The 16,821-nt window shown below is 64.9% G+C and overlaps 1 protein-coding gene across 4 annotated transcripts in view; it reads right to left on the bottom strand.

Moving 5' to 3' along the window:
* The window catches only part of AHDC1 (AT-hook DNA binding motif containing 1), a 49,504-nt gene extending 33,223 nt beyond the window's left edge, over positions 1-16,281 (bottom strand). Inside the window, exons 1-2 of one of the 4 annotated variants that reach the window (XM_039733617.1) lie at positions 16,154-16,281; positions 15,536-15,656 (exon numbers count right to left, since the gene is read on the bottom strand). Coding sequence is in view for 1 of the 4 variants with exons in the window: in XM_039733613.1 (XP_039589547.1) it covers positions 15,536-15,671 (136 nt within the window). In the remaining 3 variants the exon portion in view is untranslated. Of the gene's footprint in view, positions 1-15,535; positions 15,843-15,982; positions 16,118-16,153 lie in introns of those variants that run through there. The other 3 variants (XM_039733614.1, XM_039733616.1, XM_039733613.1) reach the window with 3 other exon arrangements.
* Positions 16,282-16,821: the final 540 nt, after the last annotated feature.

The following is a 16,821-nucleotide window of genomic DNA, read 5'->3' as shown; positions in this document are numbered from 1 at the left end:
AGGGCGACCTTGGAGCGCTGCCGCGGCCGCTCCGTGCCAAACTCCGCGGCGATGCCCACGGCACAGCCGGGGCTGATGCATCGGCAGGAAGGGGGATTTTTTTTCCCCCGTTTGTTTATTCGCTGGGTGGGTTTTTTCCCTTGCTGGAGACAAAGGCAGGCTGTGTGCCCGGGCGCAGGGTCCGGGGGGTGCCAGGACCCCGTGGCGATGCCGGGCCAGCCGCGCCGGGGGCTCTGGGTGGCCGGTTTCCTCCGCACACAGATGGCTGTTTCGACTCAGTCGAGCGCTTGACCTAAATCTCCTCCTGATCCACGGGAGCTGCAGTCCCTCAGCAGCACAGCTCAAGGCGAGGAGGAGGAGGAGGAGGAGGATGAAGGGGGGGACCGCGGCCAGCTGCGGACTGGCGGGAGGGTCGTGCCGGAGGGCCCCCACCCCGGGTTTGGCAGCAGGGCCGGCGGAGGCGGCAGTGGAGGGAAGGAGGGAGGGAAAGGGGGGGTGGAAAAATAAAAAAAACCAAAAACTCTCCCACGCTTCGAGCTCCAGCGCTGGCCGCCCGCGCCTGCGTGCTGCACCCACCGGGACGGGGCAACCGCCCCGGCGGGCCCGGCGCCCCGGCAGACCACTTCCTCGAGAGGGGCCCGCCGAGGAAGCTCCAACGGCTCGAAAGTTTCGCCTGTGACTCAACCGCTGGCTGGGGTGCCGGAGCCGACCCCGCAAAGGGGGGGGCCCTGGGATCCCAGGGGTTCGGGGCATCGGGGTGGGGGATTTTTTTGGGTTCCCCAGACGAGGGTTGTCTGCGAGGCACGGCGCTCCACCCCCAGTGTCGGAGCAGCCCAAACCGGCTTCCCAGCGACAGCAGAAAGCTTTTAAAATCCCCTACGCGCGGCATGACTCACTCCAGAGCCAGTGCCCAAAACAAGCTCCGACACGGAGAGGAATGGCGAGAGCAGGGATGCTGGGGGCGGGCAGGAGGGGCTGGGGAGGGCCGGGGAGGGGGAAAGGGGGAGACAGAAGGAGGGAGAGAAAAGAGAAGAGGCAGAAATAACAGCATCTGAAACTCTGCCTGCTGGAGGCTAATTGGTTCCGGCACAGCCTGGTTTGTTTGGCAATGTTTCCTCTAATCCTTCAGGCTCCGCGTTCCCGGCCCCAGGGACATGGGGACATCTCGACACCCGGCCAGCGCCACTGCGGCACTCCCAGCTTGGACCCCCTCCCGCTCGCGGATGCAGAAGGATGATGCAGCCACCGGCTCTGCCCACCCCGGGGTGCCCCAAGGCTCTGCACTCCCAGCGGGATCCTCCGAGGCTGCGCTCCCAGCCCCAGGGACACGGAGCCTTCTCAACACCCAGCCCATGCCTCTGTGCCGCTGCTGCCTTGGATCCCTCTCCCATGGGATGCTGAGGGGTGATGCTGGGACCACCCTGGAGTCCTCCTGGGGCTGCACCCTGCCGTGGCGACGTCCTGGGAATGGGATCTGTGGTGACACCCTGGGGATGGGGTCCCCTTCCGCAGCGCTGGGATGCTCAGAGGGCTGGGGCGGCGGAGGGGAGGGAGGGGAGGGAGGGGAAGGGAGGGGAGGGGAAGGGAGGAGAAGCGAGGGGGGGCCCCACGGCCCAGCATGGCCGAGCCAGAGCACTAGCCAAGAGTCGGCAGCTTTGTTCCAGGTGCCGGCTCCCTTTTTTTCATTAGGCTAATGGGATGCGGATGCATTATTCCATTCCACATGCTGCTAATGAACCACTCAGGCCAGTGCATTTGCATTAATGTGCAAAGCACTGGAGGAGGGTGGAGTGGCTGCATCTGGCCAAGGCTGACCTTTCCTGCACCGCCCAGCCTCCCCAAGCCGCGCTGCGCTCCCACCACCCCACCGGACCCAGGAACTCCTGGGGATGGCTCCGAGCCACATTCCAGGACACCAGGACACTCAGCCACCTCATACTTGCTGCCCACGTTGTCCTCTTGCCTGTACCGTGCCTGGCCAACTCCACCACCCCTTCCTGTGTGGATCATGGATGAGGCCCCCCTGCCAGTGCCCCTCTCTGTGCCCTGTCCCCAGTGCACAAGTGGCCACAGCATTGCTCCTGCACTCTTCACTGCTCCCCAAAAGGCAATCACTCCCGCCTCCTGCACGGAAACCTGCTCAGCATGTCCCTCCTCCCTGGTTACACTACTGGGACCTCCCAGCACCACCCCAGAGCTGCCTTCCAGCAGCCCAGGGGCGCGGGGGGCCCTCTCCCAAGCCCTCCCACCCCAGAGCTGGCAGGCAGCGCCGGGCGCGGGCGTCACTGGAGCCCTTGGGTTGTTTGTTACGGCTCCCAACTGCCTCTGTCCCCGGAGAGGTTTCGAAGGCGAGTGACCCACGAACTGGAATGCGCAAAGCCTCCAGCAAACAGAGCCAGCTGCCTGCGCCCGCACAGGGGGGGTGCTGAGGGGAGAGCAGCCGGCCCCGGCACGGCACGGCACGGCCCTGACACAGCTGCACAGCCCCAACGCCCTCCCAAAGCGGGCAACCACCTGGCTGAGGTGAGATAAGAGCAGCCCATTGGTCTTGTCAAGTCCCCAGTGTCACCAGCTATCGTCAAGGTCCCCAAGCCCCCATGTTCCACTTCCTGCCTTCCTCCCAGCCTGTCGCTTGGCAGCACAGGGCCTCCCAGAGCTGTGCTGGGATCATGCTTCACCCCTCGCCTCTCTGCAAGACACGAGTCCTTGGGTGGCCAAAGGACCTTTAGGACGTGGGACGGCACAGTGGCAGCGCCAGACCCCTGGCCTTGGTCTTTGCCCCTTCCCCAGGTGCTGGAGGGCTCCTGCTGGAATCAGGGTGAGCACAGCTCTGCTTGCCCCGGGTGGGCACGGCAGGGGCCCGGCAGCTCCGTGCCCGTGCGAAGCCCCCGCGCTGGCGCGCGTGCACGCGGGTGTCTGGGTTTGTCACAGCCCGGTGAGCAAGTTAATCTCAGGCTCCCTGACACGTGGAATAAAATCGCGATCCCATAATGGAATTCATTCGTCTTCCTGTCCAGGCAAAGAACAAGCCCTCCACTGCCCGCTGGGGCTGGGGCTGGGCCAGGCCAAGGTGGCCAGTGCCCAGCTCCCAGCGGGGGTCCCTCTGCGCCCACCCTCCTCCCTGCCACGGGGCCAGACTGGCACCGGAGCGATGTTCTGTGAGCGCAGACCCAGAAAGGTGCCACACACTGGGTGCTGCAAAGTGTCCCCTTCCCAGGGGACATCAGCCACGTCTGCGGGGGCAGCTGGGGTCACCAAGGAGGGTTGAGCTCCCCCAGGGTGATCCGGGGTCCTGTCGTGCTGGAGGGCAGGCACAGCACTCATGGGGGGGAAGGGGAAACTGAGGCAGGCGGCGGTTTTGGGAAAGGACAATCCAGGTGGCATGAAGGGGACAGGGGAAGATGTCCCTCTGTCCTTGTGTCTTTCTGTCCCTGCTACTCCTTCTCCACTGCAAGTGCCTTGGCCAGGGTACAGAGGACCCATCCCAGGGACTCTGCACCAGCTGGGGCACCCATGGGGACCCCAGCACATCCCCAGGGACTGCCTCATCCACAGCCATGGTACAAACCATGGGGAAATCTCAGGAGTCTAGGCAGGGCAGGAGGCCACAGGGTTGCCATGCTGCTCTGTGCCTCGTTTCCCTCTGGCACCCACGCTGAGGCCACCCCCAGGCAGGAAGGTGGCCCCGCGGCCAGCAGAAGAGGAGGAGGAGGAGGAGGAGGCAGAGGAGGAGGAGGAGAAGGAGGAGGAGAAGGAGGAGGGCTGCTCCTTCTTGGGCACACAAAGCCCCTTTCATAGGGGCTGAGTTTGGATTTCCTCTGCCAGCCCAGCACCTCGCTCCCTCCTGCCCTGCCAGCAGCGCTGTGGTCAGAGTGGGAAGCGGGCGGGTGGGACACCTGGGGGGACACAGGGACCTTCAGGTGCCTTCATCCCTCACCCTGACCATCCCCATGATTTTTGCCTCCTGTCAGCTTTTAATTATACCCCTAATAAAAGTCGTTTTGCAGGGGAATGGGAGCTTTGTTGCTCAGGAGCTCATCTGCTCCTGCTGCTCCTTTCCTGCTTTAAACTGTAATCCTCAGCTGGGGACACTGCAATTAGCCACCACGGGGCTGGGCACGGTGTCACCGAGGATTAGAGCTCCCTTTGGTGGGGAGCTGGGGTCCCAGCCCTGCTGTGGGCTCATGGCTCTTTGCAGGGTGGGGTCTCCCCACTACAGCCCCCAAAAGAGGGGACGAGCTTAAGAGCCCCTCTGAGCCAGGCATGCCCCAGCTGAACTCCTCTGGGCACCTGCTGCCCTGAACCCTGCACAGCATCAGTGCCGCTGGGTTTTTGGGGTGCTCGGGACCCTCACAGCCCCTCTGCCAAACCCCTGCAGTGCCCCGTGCAGACGGACCCAAGCAGGTCACCCTTGCAGGGCTCAGGTGGCTTTGCAGAGTGTGACTGGGGACAGCAATGGGGCTGGGAAGACCAGCAGGAGCCTCAACCCGCACCTCTGAGTGTCTGTGAGCACTGGTGCCCATCGCCAAGGCCTGTGTCCCCGTGCAGGGGAAACTGAGGCACAGGGCAGCAGGTGCCCAGCACGCACACGCTGAAGCTGGAGACAGCCTCAGTGGCACTGGTGACTGCTGTGACACTGGGGCAGTTTCGGTGACGTGCACGGGGCAAAGGCCACATCCACAGCCTGGCAAGGGGGTCTCTGGACCCCTGGAAGGCTCTGGAAGGAGCCCGTGCGTGGCTCCGGGTGCCGCTCGCCAATCAGCCCCTTGCGGGGCCGCGAGGAGCCGCGCGCTCGTTAGCAGCCGCTCATTAGGAGCCCTCCGGGAGGATGAAGGTACCGGGGGCACCTGCACCTCCGTTTAATGAGCTGCAGCACCATTAAATGGCGGAGGGGACCTCGGGCGCGGTGCGGGGGCTGCCCTCACCCCGACCGCCACCCAAAGCAGGGTGGGGGTCCCTGTGCCGGCGTGGCCAAGGAGCAACGTGGGGAGTTGAGTCACAGGGAGACCCCGAGCTCCCCGCCAGCACCGGGGGCACCCTGGGGACTCAACCCCCTCCAAGCCAGCACCCACAGAGAGGGGGGCTGTGCCAGAGCGGGACAGCAGTGCCAGGGCACAACAGGACCTCTGGAACCTCAAGGTGGGACCTCCCCACTCTGGGTGCCCCTAAACTGAGAAGGGAACTGACATCCTGCCCCCCAGAGCCTGACCCAGCACCCAGAGGTGCCAGTCTGAGCATCAAACCAGAGCCTGACCCAGCACCCAGAGGTGCCAGCCCGAGCATCAAACCAGAGCCTGACCCAGCACCCAGCGGGACCCTGGGGCATCTCCCGGGCCCCCCGCACGCTGTGTCCCCAGCCCAGCCCCGTCCCGCAGGACGCGCGGGTCCCCGCGCTCGCAGCCACCCGCGTGGGGCTCTCCCTCGTTAATGTTTACTCGGGTTCGTTAGCGCCAGCACATCGCCATGGCAACGCTGCAAGCTGCGCGTCGCCATCCGCGCCACTGTCGTGAGGCTTGGGGACGTCCCCACGCGTGGGGTCACCGCGGGCATCCAGCACCGCCACCCCCCGCGCCGGGCATGTGGGGCTGGGGGACAGGGTGGGGAGCGGGGACACACCGGGGGTCGCCAGCTCCCCGGCGGGGGGACGCGGCTCGGTGTCACCCTGCCGGGGTGGTGGCACCCGTCCTCGCCCCCAGAGCGCCGCCGCCACGCCGGGGCTGCGGGCGTGTGCGGGCACTGCCAGCACGCCTGGGTGCTGCATTATTTATAAACCGGAGGAGCAGAGGGCTCGGCAGCAGCTGCAGAGCCCTTGCGGGCCACCCTGCCCGGCGTCACGCAGCCACCGAGCCCACGGGCACGGTGGCACCGCAGCCCCGGAGCCGGGAGGGACGGCAGGGACAAGGCTGCCTGTGGGGCTGGCAGAGCCCAGATGTCACCCTGGCGTCCCCTCGGACGTGGCGGGTGGCTGGGGCAGCACGTGGGGATGCCTGGTGTGTCCCTGTGTCCCCTGCGCTGGCACAGCACCCCAGCCTGCCTCCTGCCACCTCAGCCTTCCTATGCCACCCCAACCTGCCTCCTGCCACCTCAGCCTTCCTCCTGCCCCCCCAGCCTGCTCCTGCCACCTCAGCCTTCCTACTGCCACCCCAGCCTTCCTACTGCCACCTCAGCCTCCTTCCTGTCACCCCAACCCGCCCGCTGTCCCTCCAGCCTGCTCGTGCCTCTCATGAGCTCCCTGCAGCTGGAGCAGGGTGGTGGCAGCACAGGGGTGTCCCCGTGCCAGCCCACCGTGGCACACGGGCGAGCACTGGCAGGAGGATGTGGCCCCAGCATTCTCTCCCACCGTGGGCTCTCTTGGCTACGGCAAACAGGTTTTCCTTAAGCTTTGCAGAATCCACCCACCTCCTCCCCCCCACGAGTCCCACCTCCAGGCTGATGGGGAGAAGGAAGGAGGGGGGCGAAAGGCTGAATTGGGGCTTTTAATTTTTCATTATTAATTTCCCATCGACGCCGAGAGGCACCGGGGCTCTCTGAGCCGCCCCCAGCATCGCCCCCCGCGCTCTCCCGGAGCTCTGCACCGGCTGAAGCCGAGCCAGGCTGCCGATAGGATTAATTCTGCATGACTGCCCATCTCCGCGGGGGGATCTAAGACCCTCAGGCCTGCAGCAATCTTTAAAATTCCTCCAGCCCAACTTAATTCCCTCTTCCTGCAGAGCTGGCGCATCTGCTGCAGTCAGGCACGGAGAGAAGGAGACGGAGGGAGAGGGGGGGACGACGGGCACCCAGCACCGCCGGCGGCTCCGGCGCCAGGCACTGGCCCTGCTGTGGTGGTCGTGGTCCTGTGGGGTCACCCTAAGCCATGCCAGTCAACCATCCCATCCCTGTGGGTGGTTTGTACTGGGGATGGGGGAAACTGAGTCAGAGTGGGGCAGCCCTGGGTGAAGGGTTCCCCCTGTTTCCCCCTAGACAGGGGATAGACAGAGCCCCCTGAACTGTTGTCACCTCCCTGTCCCTGCTGGGAGTCCCCAAAGCAGCAGATTGATGTAAAAATGGGGTTTTTTCATCACCTGTGAGCTCTGCCTCTCCAAGCAGGTCTCACTCAGTCCCCCCCAGCCCACTCTCACCTTCCGCTGTCCCAAAGGACAGACTCCCAGGGTCGAACATCCCCTGGGAGCATTCAGGGCTCAAGATTCCCTGGATCTGGGCATGGCTCATTAGAAACAGAGCTACTGCTTGGGAAAAGCAGTGTGAGGGAAAAGCCTGCCCTCCTCAGCCAGAGGACGAGCACCCAGTGTCCCCCGGAGGCCTCCCACACTCATCCTCACCCCCGAGGGACGCCCTGCCCGTTCAGCCACCTCGGGACAGCGTCAGGACCAGGAGCCCGGCCAGGCTGGGGGCTCTCCCCCCACGCCCCCGCCATGCACCGCGGCAGCCTGGGGACGGTGGCGTGTCCCCGCGCGTTGAAGGCTCAGCCGCCGCCATGCCGAGGCTGGCAGCCGGCGGGCACAGCTAACCTTCAGGGCGTGATGGGGACGGGCATGGCAGCACGGATGGAGGGACGGATGGATGGACGGATGGATACGGCCACCGTGCTCCAAAGCCTGCTGCACCCAGCGTCCACCCAGCACCCCGGCCGCCCTCCCGAGCTGCTGGCACAGCTGGACCCAGCAGAACCACCCCTTTTGCCTCCTTGCCTCCAAGTTGCCCAGCTCACCAGGCAGCTGAGGAGCGCAGCCCAGCCCAGCTGCTGGCGGAGCTGCGGATACATGCATTTAAATCACTTATATCTTTACTTTCTCCTGCGCTGGCTGTGAGATGGGCTTTTTTTTGCATGCGTAATTAGGGGGTGGAACAGATGGCGGAGGGTTCGTTTAAAGTAATGCATCCATTAAAATAACCTTCGCTGTCGGGGACTGCGCTCCGACAGGGGCCTGCTTCACCGGGGGTGGTGGGGAGGGTGGGGGGGCTTTGTTTGGTGAGGAGGGGGGTGTTGGACATTGGGAAGGGGCACAGAGCGCACATTCCCTGTGGGATGCATCATCCTGGACCATGGCATGAAGGATACACCAACCTGTGTTGTCACGAGAGAGCCGGGGCCAAACTACGATCAAACTGGGGGCAAACTGGAATTGAACTGGTACTCTTCAGGGCTCAGTTTCCATGGCAATGCGATGGCAGAGAGATGGTGGGGAAGCAAAACCCAGGTTGGGGAGGATGCCAACAGTTCCTGAGGCAGGCTGAGTGCTTGTGGGTAGCCTGGGGTACCCTGTCCAGAGCTGCCCCCCACGGGGACTGTGCCCACCTCTGTCCCCCACCCACCACAGAACCCAAAACACGCCGGAGGAGGGCATTGCCACGCAGCACCAGCCTTCTCTCCTGTTTCAAACCCCAGGTTCCTGGGAGAGGCAGGAGGGCTTTGTTCAGGCACCGGAGGAGCGGAGGCCAGAGAAAGCAGGAGTGCCCTGCCAGCTCTTGTGTTTCACTCCCAAGGAATGCCGGGGAGGGGAGGGGAGCGCTGCTCCCCGCCTTCCCGCCCCGCTGGGCGCCCAGCCCGGCTGCAGGGTGCTGAGGCTGGGAGGAAGAGGAGGGATGAAGGATGGGGAGGCGGGCGTCGCGCGGAACCACCACGTGCAGCCGGGGCTGGCAGCGGGTGGGCTGGGGAGGGGGGGACACGCGGTGACACACACCCGGGGTGACACGGTGATGCCAAGCACTGCCTCGGCTGCAGCGGATAACTCTGAGCAAGAGCTGCTGAGCAAATATCACACCCCTCTCTGGAAGGAAAGGAGGAGCACCCAATAAAGGAAAGGAGGGGTACCCGCTGGATTTGGGGAGTGCAGAGAGGCCAGGGAAGAGGATGGGGAAGGAGGAGAGCAGCAGTGGTGCCAGAGCCACCCAAGCGTGTTCAAATATTTAGTGTGCACTTGCAAAGGTGCTTCTGCTGCCTTTAGGGCATCGCTGCGTTAGAAGCATCAGAGAGGTGGGAACTGGGGGATGGGGAGCAAATGCCGGGGATGTGCTGCAGGGGGGTCTTTCTTTTCCAGCTGTGCTGGGAGGGCCAAGGCACGGCAGCCCAGGAAAGGCTGGGGTAAGCTCAGTTTTGCCCTGAGCCTGGCCCCTGCCTCATTACCCCATCCCTGGCCACAGCTCCCAGAGCCCATGGGACTGCACATCCCTCCGTTCCCCTCCTCCTCTTCCTCCAGCCTCGCTGGTTCCCCGCATTCCTGCTCACTGGCACCCTTGGGTGTCCCCAAGCACTGTCATGGCCCGGGGGACAGCTGGTGGCTCTGGCAACGTGGCAGTGACATCTACAGCAGCAGTGAAATGCTGAGGGCGGCGATGTCAGGTGCTGGGGCAAGGGACCAAGGGGACATGTGGGATAGCAGGGCGTGATGGGGACCACTGGAGAGGTGCCAGCAGCCAAGAGGGGATCATGGCAGGACATGAATCATGGGGTGACAGAGGTCCCCAGGCCAGCGAGGTCCCCAGGCTCTCCGTTTTGATCTCCCCCACCCCACACATGCACCAAGGAGCAGCTGCTGTGCTGGCAGAATGAGGGACGCTGGGTTTTGCCCCATTCCCACATCGTCCTGCAGCCAACAAACCCCTGCCCCACCACCCCCACTCCCGCTCGCTGATCTGAAATTCCCCCTCCTCAGCCCTGTCCTCTCACCTGCCATCAGCTCCCCATCAAACGCCAGAGCCTCCCTTTGCCTCTCTGGGTGTTTCCTGAGCTCCCTTTGGTGCACCCCAGCACACTGAGCTCTTCTCACTCCCCAGCCAGCAATCCGCCGGGAAAAACCGGTCCCAAAAAACCTTCCCCACATCCGCGCCAGCTCTGCGGGTCTGGGGGGGCCGCGGCTGGCCCCCTGCTCGCCAAGAACAATAGCGCCTTGTTCCAGCCCGGCTCCGTCCTCTCCTCCCTGGGCAAAGCCCTGGCCACTCTCACCTCTACGTTCCTCTCGCTGTTTCCCAGCTCCCTCCTGCCAAATCCCCGCTCCCGAGTGCTTCTCCTCCCCGCGGGTCCATATTAAGCTACATTCTCCTTTCAGCTGGGTGGAAAACAGCAGTAATAACCATGTGGAGAGAGCCGTGCCCCCCACCTCCACTTCCCTCCCACTTTGGGGTTCAAATTTCATTTCAGCAAAAAAGCTTCCCCCGCCTCCAATTTCTTCCCCCAAACCGAGTCGCTGTCGTCGCGTCTGATCTCGGCAGGGGCCGTATGGATGCTCAGCTCCTCCTGGTTCAGGATCTGCTGCCAATCTGGACCTCGCAAACTGGTTCTCACACAGCTCCCGCGTAGCACCTCCCTCCCAGCAGTTATTGTCCCTCCTCAGCCACCCCAACCCAGCTCACTCTCCTGCCACCCTGCTCTCTTGTCACCCTCCCATCCTGTTTCGCTGCTACCCTGCTCCTCTGTCACCCTGCTCCACTGCCATCCTAGTTCCCTGCCACCCTGCTCTCCCATGGCACCCAGTTCTCCTGCTCCCCCTCCATCCCATTCCCTGCCCCCTGATCCACTGTCACCCTGCTGTCCTGTTCCCCTGTGACCCTCCCCTCCCTCTCCCCCTGATTTGTTGTCACCACGCTCCATGCCACCCTGCCCTTCTGTCACCCCACTCCCAACGCCATCCCCGCTCCCTGTGCCACTCCTGGTGCTCCACAGGGTGCTCGTGCCCCTGCTTCTGCTGGGCACATCCAAACCAAACCAAACCAAACCAAACCAAATCGAACCAAACCAAACCAAACTGCCAACCTCACCAGGCAAGATTTATTCCTGGCGTTTTCCCGGGGGGCCAGCGGGGCTGGCAGCTGGCAGGGAGCAGAGCGTCCCTGCTGCCTCCAGCCCGGCAGCCTCCCTCTTTCCTGCAGCTGAGGAGCTCATCTCCCTCGCCCAAGGCGCTCCATCCTCCTCCAGATATTTTAGGCCCAGGTTTTGCAAGGAATGTTCAGGCGCTGAGCCCAAGCCGATGCGCTGAAGTCAGCAGGAGGCGAAGAGGGAAGAGGAAAGAGGGAAGAGAGAAGAAGGGAGAGTGCGTGGGGCTTGAGGCCCTGGAGGCGGCAGCAGCAGCTGAGGGATGGGATGGGATAGGATGGGATGGGATGGCATGGCATGGCATGGCATGGTGCTCCCTCTGCCTGGAGCTGGTTCAGTGGTGGGAAGGGCAGAGGATTGGAGCTGGAGGATGCCAGAAGTGCTCCCCTCTCCCCCTGAGAGGATCAGTACCACATTCTGCCTCTCCTCTGTCTCCCTGCACTGTGCCAGGCCAGGCTGCACCAACGCTCTCCCTCCAGCAGGTCATGGGGTTTGGAATGGGAAGGGGGATGCCCAACACTGCCAGTGCCCTTCACTGGGGAGGGGAAGGAGGTATTTTTGCCAGGGTGGTGTATCCTCTGCAAGCACCTGCCCAGACCCACCTTAGCACCCAGTCAGCCTCATCCCTGTACATCAGTCTTTGCCTGCACACCAAACCCTCCCAGTGCACATCAACACCCGCCTCTGTACCAAACCCTGCCTGCAAACTAAACTCTGCCCATGCACACCAATCCTTGCCTTGTACACCGAATTACCTGCACAGCAAACCCTGCCAGCACACCGAGCTCCACCTGCACACCAAACCCTTCCTGTACACACCAAACCCTTCCTGCACACACCAAACCCTGTCCACACACCAAACCCTGCACAACAAACCCTTCTGCACACACCAAACCCCGTCCACACACCAAACGCTGCCCACACACCAAACCCTGTCCACACACCCCACCTGCACCCCAAACCCTTCCTGCACACACCAAACCCTGTCCACACACCCTGCCTGCACCCCAAACCCTTCCTGCATGTACCAAACCCTGTCCACACACCCTGCCTGCACACCAAACCCCTCCTGCACACCCCAAACCCTTCCTGCACACACCAAACCCTTCCTGCACACCCCAAACCCTTCCTGCACACCCCAAACCCTGCTGCACACCCCAAACCCTGCTGCACAGCCAGCACTCCGACGCTGCCCATGCACGTGCTGACACCTCCCACCCTCCCTCCCCTTCCTGCTGCACCCCCTGACCCCCGGCATCGCCCCAAACACGCTTCCCCTGCCCAGCAGGGCACAGCATCACCCCCTGAGCCCGGCTGGGGGCCGGGGGCTCCCGCACACACCAGCCCCTGTCGCGGCCTCGCTGGCACGGCGCGGCCGGCGTGCTCCGACAGGTGAGCCCCGGGGCAGCGTTCCTGCCCGGGCCGGCAACTGTCCCCACCGGGCAGCCGCTTCGCCGGCGTGTTCCTTCCCAGCAGTCCCTCCCTCCTTCCTGCACATGCAGCCTCTCTCGGCCGGCGAAAGGGGGGAGCCGGCAGATTTTAATGAGCTCCCCGGAGGCATCGCTGCGCACCCCCCGTCCTCCCGCCTCTTCCCGCGCCCGGGAACCGATGCTCTGAAACACAACCCTCGGTGGCAAGCCTGGAAAAAAACCACAGGGCACATTTCCCCCCGCCTTTTCCCTTCCCTCCTCGCCTCCCCCAGCTTTTTTTTGCTCTCCTGCCGATGCCAAAGACCCAGCCGGGCTCTTGTGCTTTCACTCGCAGCTGCAGCTGCCGATTTTCGCTGTAAGCCCTTGTGCCTAGAAGGCCCAGAGCGAGGGATTCTGGGACGCGGTGATTGAAGACAGCACCAGCACGGAGACCATTGCTCAGACTTTCCCTGTCTGTCGCCCCAACGCTCAACCCACAGAGAGGGAGGGAAAAAAAAAAAAAGAAAGAAAAAAGGAGGAAAAAAAAAAAAAGAAAGAGGGAGAAGGGAAAAAAAAGCCCCACCGGACTGGCGCTCGCCCCTTCCCACCCACGCCGGGAGGGCTCTGCTGTGCCAGCACTGAGCACCGGGCAGCAGCATGGCACGGGGTGGGCCCCCAGCCCTGTGGCACCCTGGTGAACTCCGAATCCAGCACCAAATCCCACCAGAAGTGCGCTGGATCCCTCCCACTGCTCAGCCCACTGTACATCACCCTAAAAACTCCCAGTGGGGAGCTAAGCACAACCCGGTTATTTCCCTTTTGTGTTATTTTTAAGGAAAATAATAACAAGGCAGGTTTCGAGCCGCTGTCTGCAGCACAAGGTGAATGTTGGGGTGTGGGTGCGAGGGGTGGTGACAAATGAGCACGATGCCAGGTCCTCGTGGGAAGCTGAACGCTCCCCACAGCACTGGGGCTGCCAGGATGTGCCCCAGAGCCAAGCAAACCCCCTGGGAACACGTCACCGTGTCCCCACTGCACCAGCACCCCCTGAGGAACAAGGTCCCCAGCAGCCTGGGTGCCCAGGCATGCCTGGGAAGGTCCCACGGGATCAAATCCCTGCCCTCCAGCAGCACAGGGCCAAGGCACGGCTCAGCGTGTGCCCCGAGGCAGAGCGGGAACAGCTCCAGCCGGGATGGATGGACGGATGGACAGACAGACAGACACGCGGTGGGGAGAGAGGGAAGCGGGCTGTGACCCCCGGCACCCCCGTGCCGGCCAGAGGAGGGGCTGTGCCGAGCATCTCCCGGCCAGCTGAGCCCTCGCATCCCAAAATCCTGCCCCGGCATCCCCGGCTCCCCGAGGAGCGCACGGCGCATCCCAGCCCCGAAGTTCGGCGGGCGGTGGGGCGGGGAGGGGACGGCGGGGGGGGAGGACACACATCTGCGGCGCACTCAGGGGCCATCCCGCATCCGGGCAGCCCGGCCACAGCCCAGCATCCCGCCGGCCGGCCCCAGGGGGGGAACACTGCCATATCGCCAGGCAAAAATCCCCCCCACATCCCTCCCGCTCCTGTTACCGAGCCCGGAAGAAGGAAACAGCCCTCCCCACCGCTGCCCTGTTTACCAAGAGCTGGTTCCAAGCACTCGGGAGAATAGCAGGAGCATTTCAAGGCCCTGTTTCCACTCGGCTGACACACACTATTTATAGAAGCCCACAATTCTCCCAGAGCTTTCCTCGGGATCTCAGCAGAAATAGCCTGCCCCGGGTCCCTGCTGCCTCCTCTAAGGAGGCCAGGGCAGCGCCAGCCCCCCAGGCTTCCCGTAACCTTCCACGGGCTTCCATGGCCTCTCCTCGCCGGCCGCCCCGCTCCGGGGATGTCCTTGGCTACCCGCGGTGCCAGCCCCTCTCCCCCAGCCCAAATCCGCCTCCTGCCCGGTGCCCGGTGCCCGGGAGGGAACCGGGCTGGGCCCGCGGGCTGCAGGGGCACACGCCACCAGCCGGGCCAAAGCCACCTCCCGCCCGCCTGCATCGGAGCGCGGCAGAGCCCCGGGGGACTCGCACCGGGGATGGAGTTGGCCTATTCAGGTTACAGAGACATGGCAGAGCGGAATTTGGCGCCGCGCCATCCCTTCTCCAGCCCCCCCCTCCGCCCTCCTCTTCCACCCCCCGCTCCCCACCACCACCACCACCCTCCCCTGCAAATTCCACAGCCCAGCAGGAGAAGCCAGTGTAAGGGGACACCTGGGGGGGCGAGGAAAGGGGGAGAGGCTGGGGAGGGGGGCCTCGATCCAGACCACGCGCCCCCGACTCGGAGCAGGGTGGGAAGGAGAGCGGGGCAGGATCCGTGCCCGGCGCCCCGGGGGTTCGCCTCTGCTCTCTGGCACGCCAGGAGAAATCTGGAGTGACTCCACGGCGCGCCGTGGCACACAATGAGCTCACCCCGCTGCTTTTGGGGGGCTCTGCCGGCAGCCCCGGGCTGGGGGCACCAGGCCCCCCGGCCCCCAGCACACCAACGAGCGGGGACTCAGGTGTCTCCACCTGCGTCGGCCTCGGGGACATCAAACACAGAGGGGCTGGCGTCAGCGTGACCCCGTGGGGTGACTCCAGCCCCCGCCGGAGCCACCGCGGTCCCCCGCGGTCCCTGTCGCCAGCACCGAGGGGCCGCGCGGGGGGGTGGGAGGGGGGGTAAATCAGCTGATCGATAAAAACAAATCAGAGGGGGGATGACAGGCACGGGAGTAACAACCGCTCGCCGAGCCCCGCGCCGCGGACCACGCAACTTCACCGCCGGGGCTGGGGAGCCTCCCGCACGCCCCTGGCCCCGCAGCCTCCCGGGGGCTGCGCGCCGCTCCCCCGAGCCGGCCCGCCGGGGGAAGGGGGGGCAGGCTGTGCCCCGGGGGTCCCCGTGCTCTCCGGGGAGCCCCCCTAGCCCCCCGCGCCGCTGACAGGCTCTGCCTTCTAGCGGCCGGAGCCGGCTCTGACAGCTGTCACTCACCGCTCGCACCGGGGGGGCACAGCCGGGGGTGTCCGGGGGGAGCGGCCGAACCGGCGGCGGCGGCAGCCCCCGCGTCCTGGGGGGCTCGCCCCGGGCCCCCCGCGCCCGCACGCCCCTCCCCACCACAAGTGCCATTAAACTCCGGCAATTTGGCACCAACTCGCCGCGCAACTTCGGCAGAGGGGACGGCGCGGGGGGGGGGACACACATGCACGCGACACGCCGCCTCCTGCCCCCCCCGCTCTGCCCAAAGGGGGTGTCCCGCGTGTCCTCCCCCCCTCCCGGCCCCACACAAAGGCGGGGGTCCCCGGTACTCACCCGCCGGCTCCTGCGCTCCGCGCCCCTCGGAGCCCGCCCGCTTGGGGAGGCTCCTGCCGCCCGCCGGGGCTGCGTCCTGACCGGCCGCGGGGGTCCCGGAGCCCTCGGCACCGCTCGCCACCTTCAACGAGAGCATTTCCAGCGCCTCCTGCTCACATTCTCCCCAGGCAACTCCGCTCCTGCCAGCCCGCCCCCTCCTCCGTCCCCTGCCTGCTCTTTCCTCCTTCCCTCTCCCCCCCTCCACCCCTCTATTTTATTTTTTCCGGGATTTTCTCTCCCCTCTACCGCTTAGCTTATTTTTTTCCCCTTTTTTTCCTTTTTTTTTTGCTCCCCCTTTTTTTTCACCTTTTTTTCCCCCTTTTTTTCCTCCTCTTTTTTTCTCCCCCCCCCCTTCGCCTCTCACACACACACAAAAGGCAGCGGAGCGGGAGGCGGAGGGGAACCGACCTCCCCTCTGCGCCTCCGCCGCTCGCCGCCTGCGGAAAGCAAAGAAAGACACAGCGCAGCAGAGCCCTGGCTTGCCGCTGCCTCCCCCCTTCCTCCTCCTCCTCCTCCTCCTCCTCCTCCCTCCTCCTCCTCCTCCTCCTCCTCCACCACCACCTCCTCCCTCTCTCTTGCCTTCTGCCGCTCCCGGCTTTGTGGGGGCTGGGATAAAAGGGGGGGAGCAGAGCCGGCGGCCAGGCGCGCCCAGCCCCTCGCTCCTCGCTCCGTGCGCGGCGGGCACCGCGGCTCCGCTCCGCTCCGCTGTCAGCGGCACGGCCAGCATCCGGCACCCCGGGGAGCCGTGCAGCACCGCCGGGGCATGCCGGGCCTTGTAGTCCTTCCTTTCCCCCCCCTCTTTTTTTTCCCCTCCTTCCTTCCCCCCCCGCTTTCTCCTCCCAGTCGCTGCGAAGCGCGCAGGGAGGGGCGACAGCGGGAGCGCGGCCGCCGAGCGCCGCTCCGGGAGCGGGGGACACTCGCGGAGAGGGGACACTCCGGGGGGGACACCCCTGGGGAGGGTCCCCCCCGGGCTGGCCCCGCTCCCCGAGGTGCCGGCGGGATGCGCGGGGCATTGCTGCCCTCTCCCGGGTGGCACCCGCACTGCGCGCCCCCTCCCCGGCGGGGCAGGGTTTGGGCACGCAGCCCCTCTCTGCAGACCCCCTCCCCACCGGCTGGAGGGCACAGGTTCATCGCTGTGTCCAGGTCAGCACCCCCCTGGAGCCCAGGGTGCCCATGGAGCCAACCACATCCTTTTTTCCTTCCCCCCCGCCCCCCAACTTTTAACTCTTTTTTTTTCTTCTTCTTCT

This window comes from Passer montanus, unplaced genomic scaffold (genome assembly GCF_014805655.1).
Source record: "Passer montanus isolate IOZ18808 unplaced genomic scaffold, ASM1480565v1 scaffold89, whole genome shotgun sequence".
Classification (NCBI taxonomy): domain Eukaryota; kingdom Metazoa; phylum Chordata; class Aves; order Passeriformes; family Passeridae; genus Passer; species Passer montanus.
The sequence above is the reverse complement of the archived record's forward strand: the minus strand, read 5'-3'. Positions and strand labels throughout refer to the sequence as shown.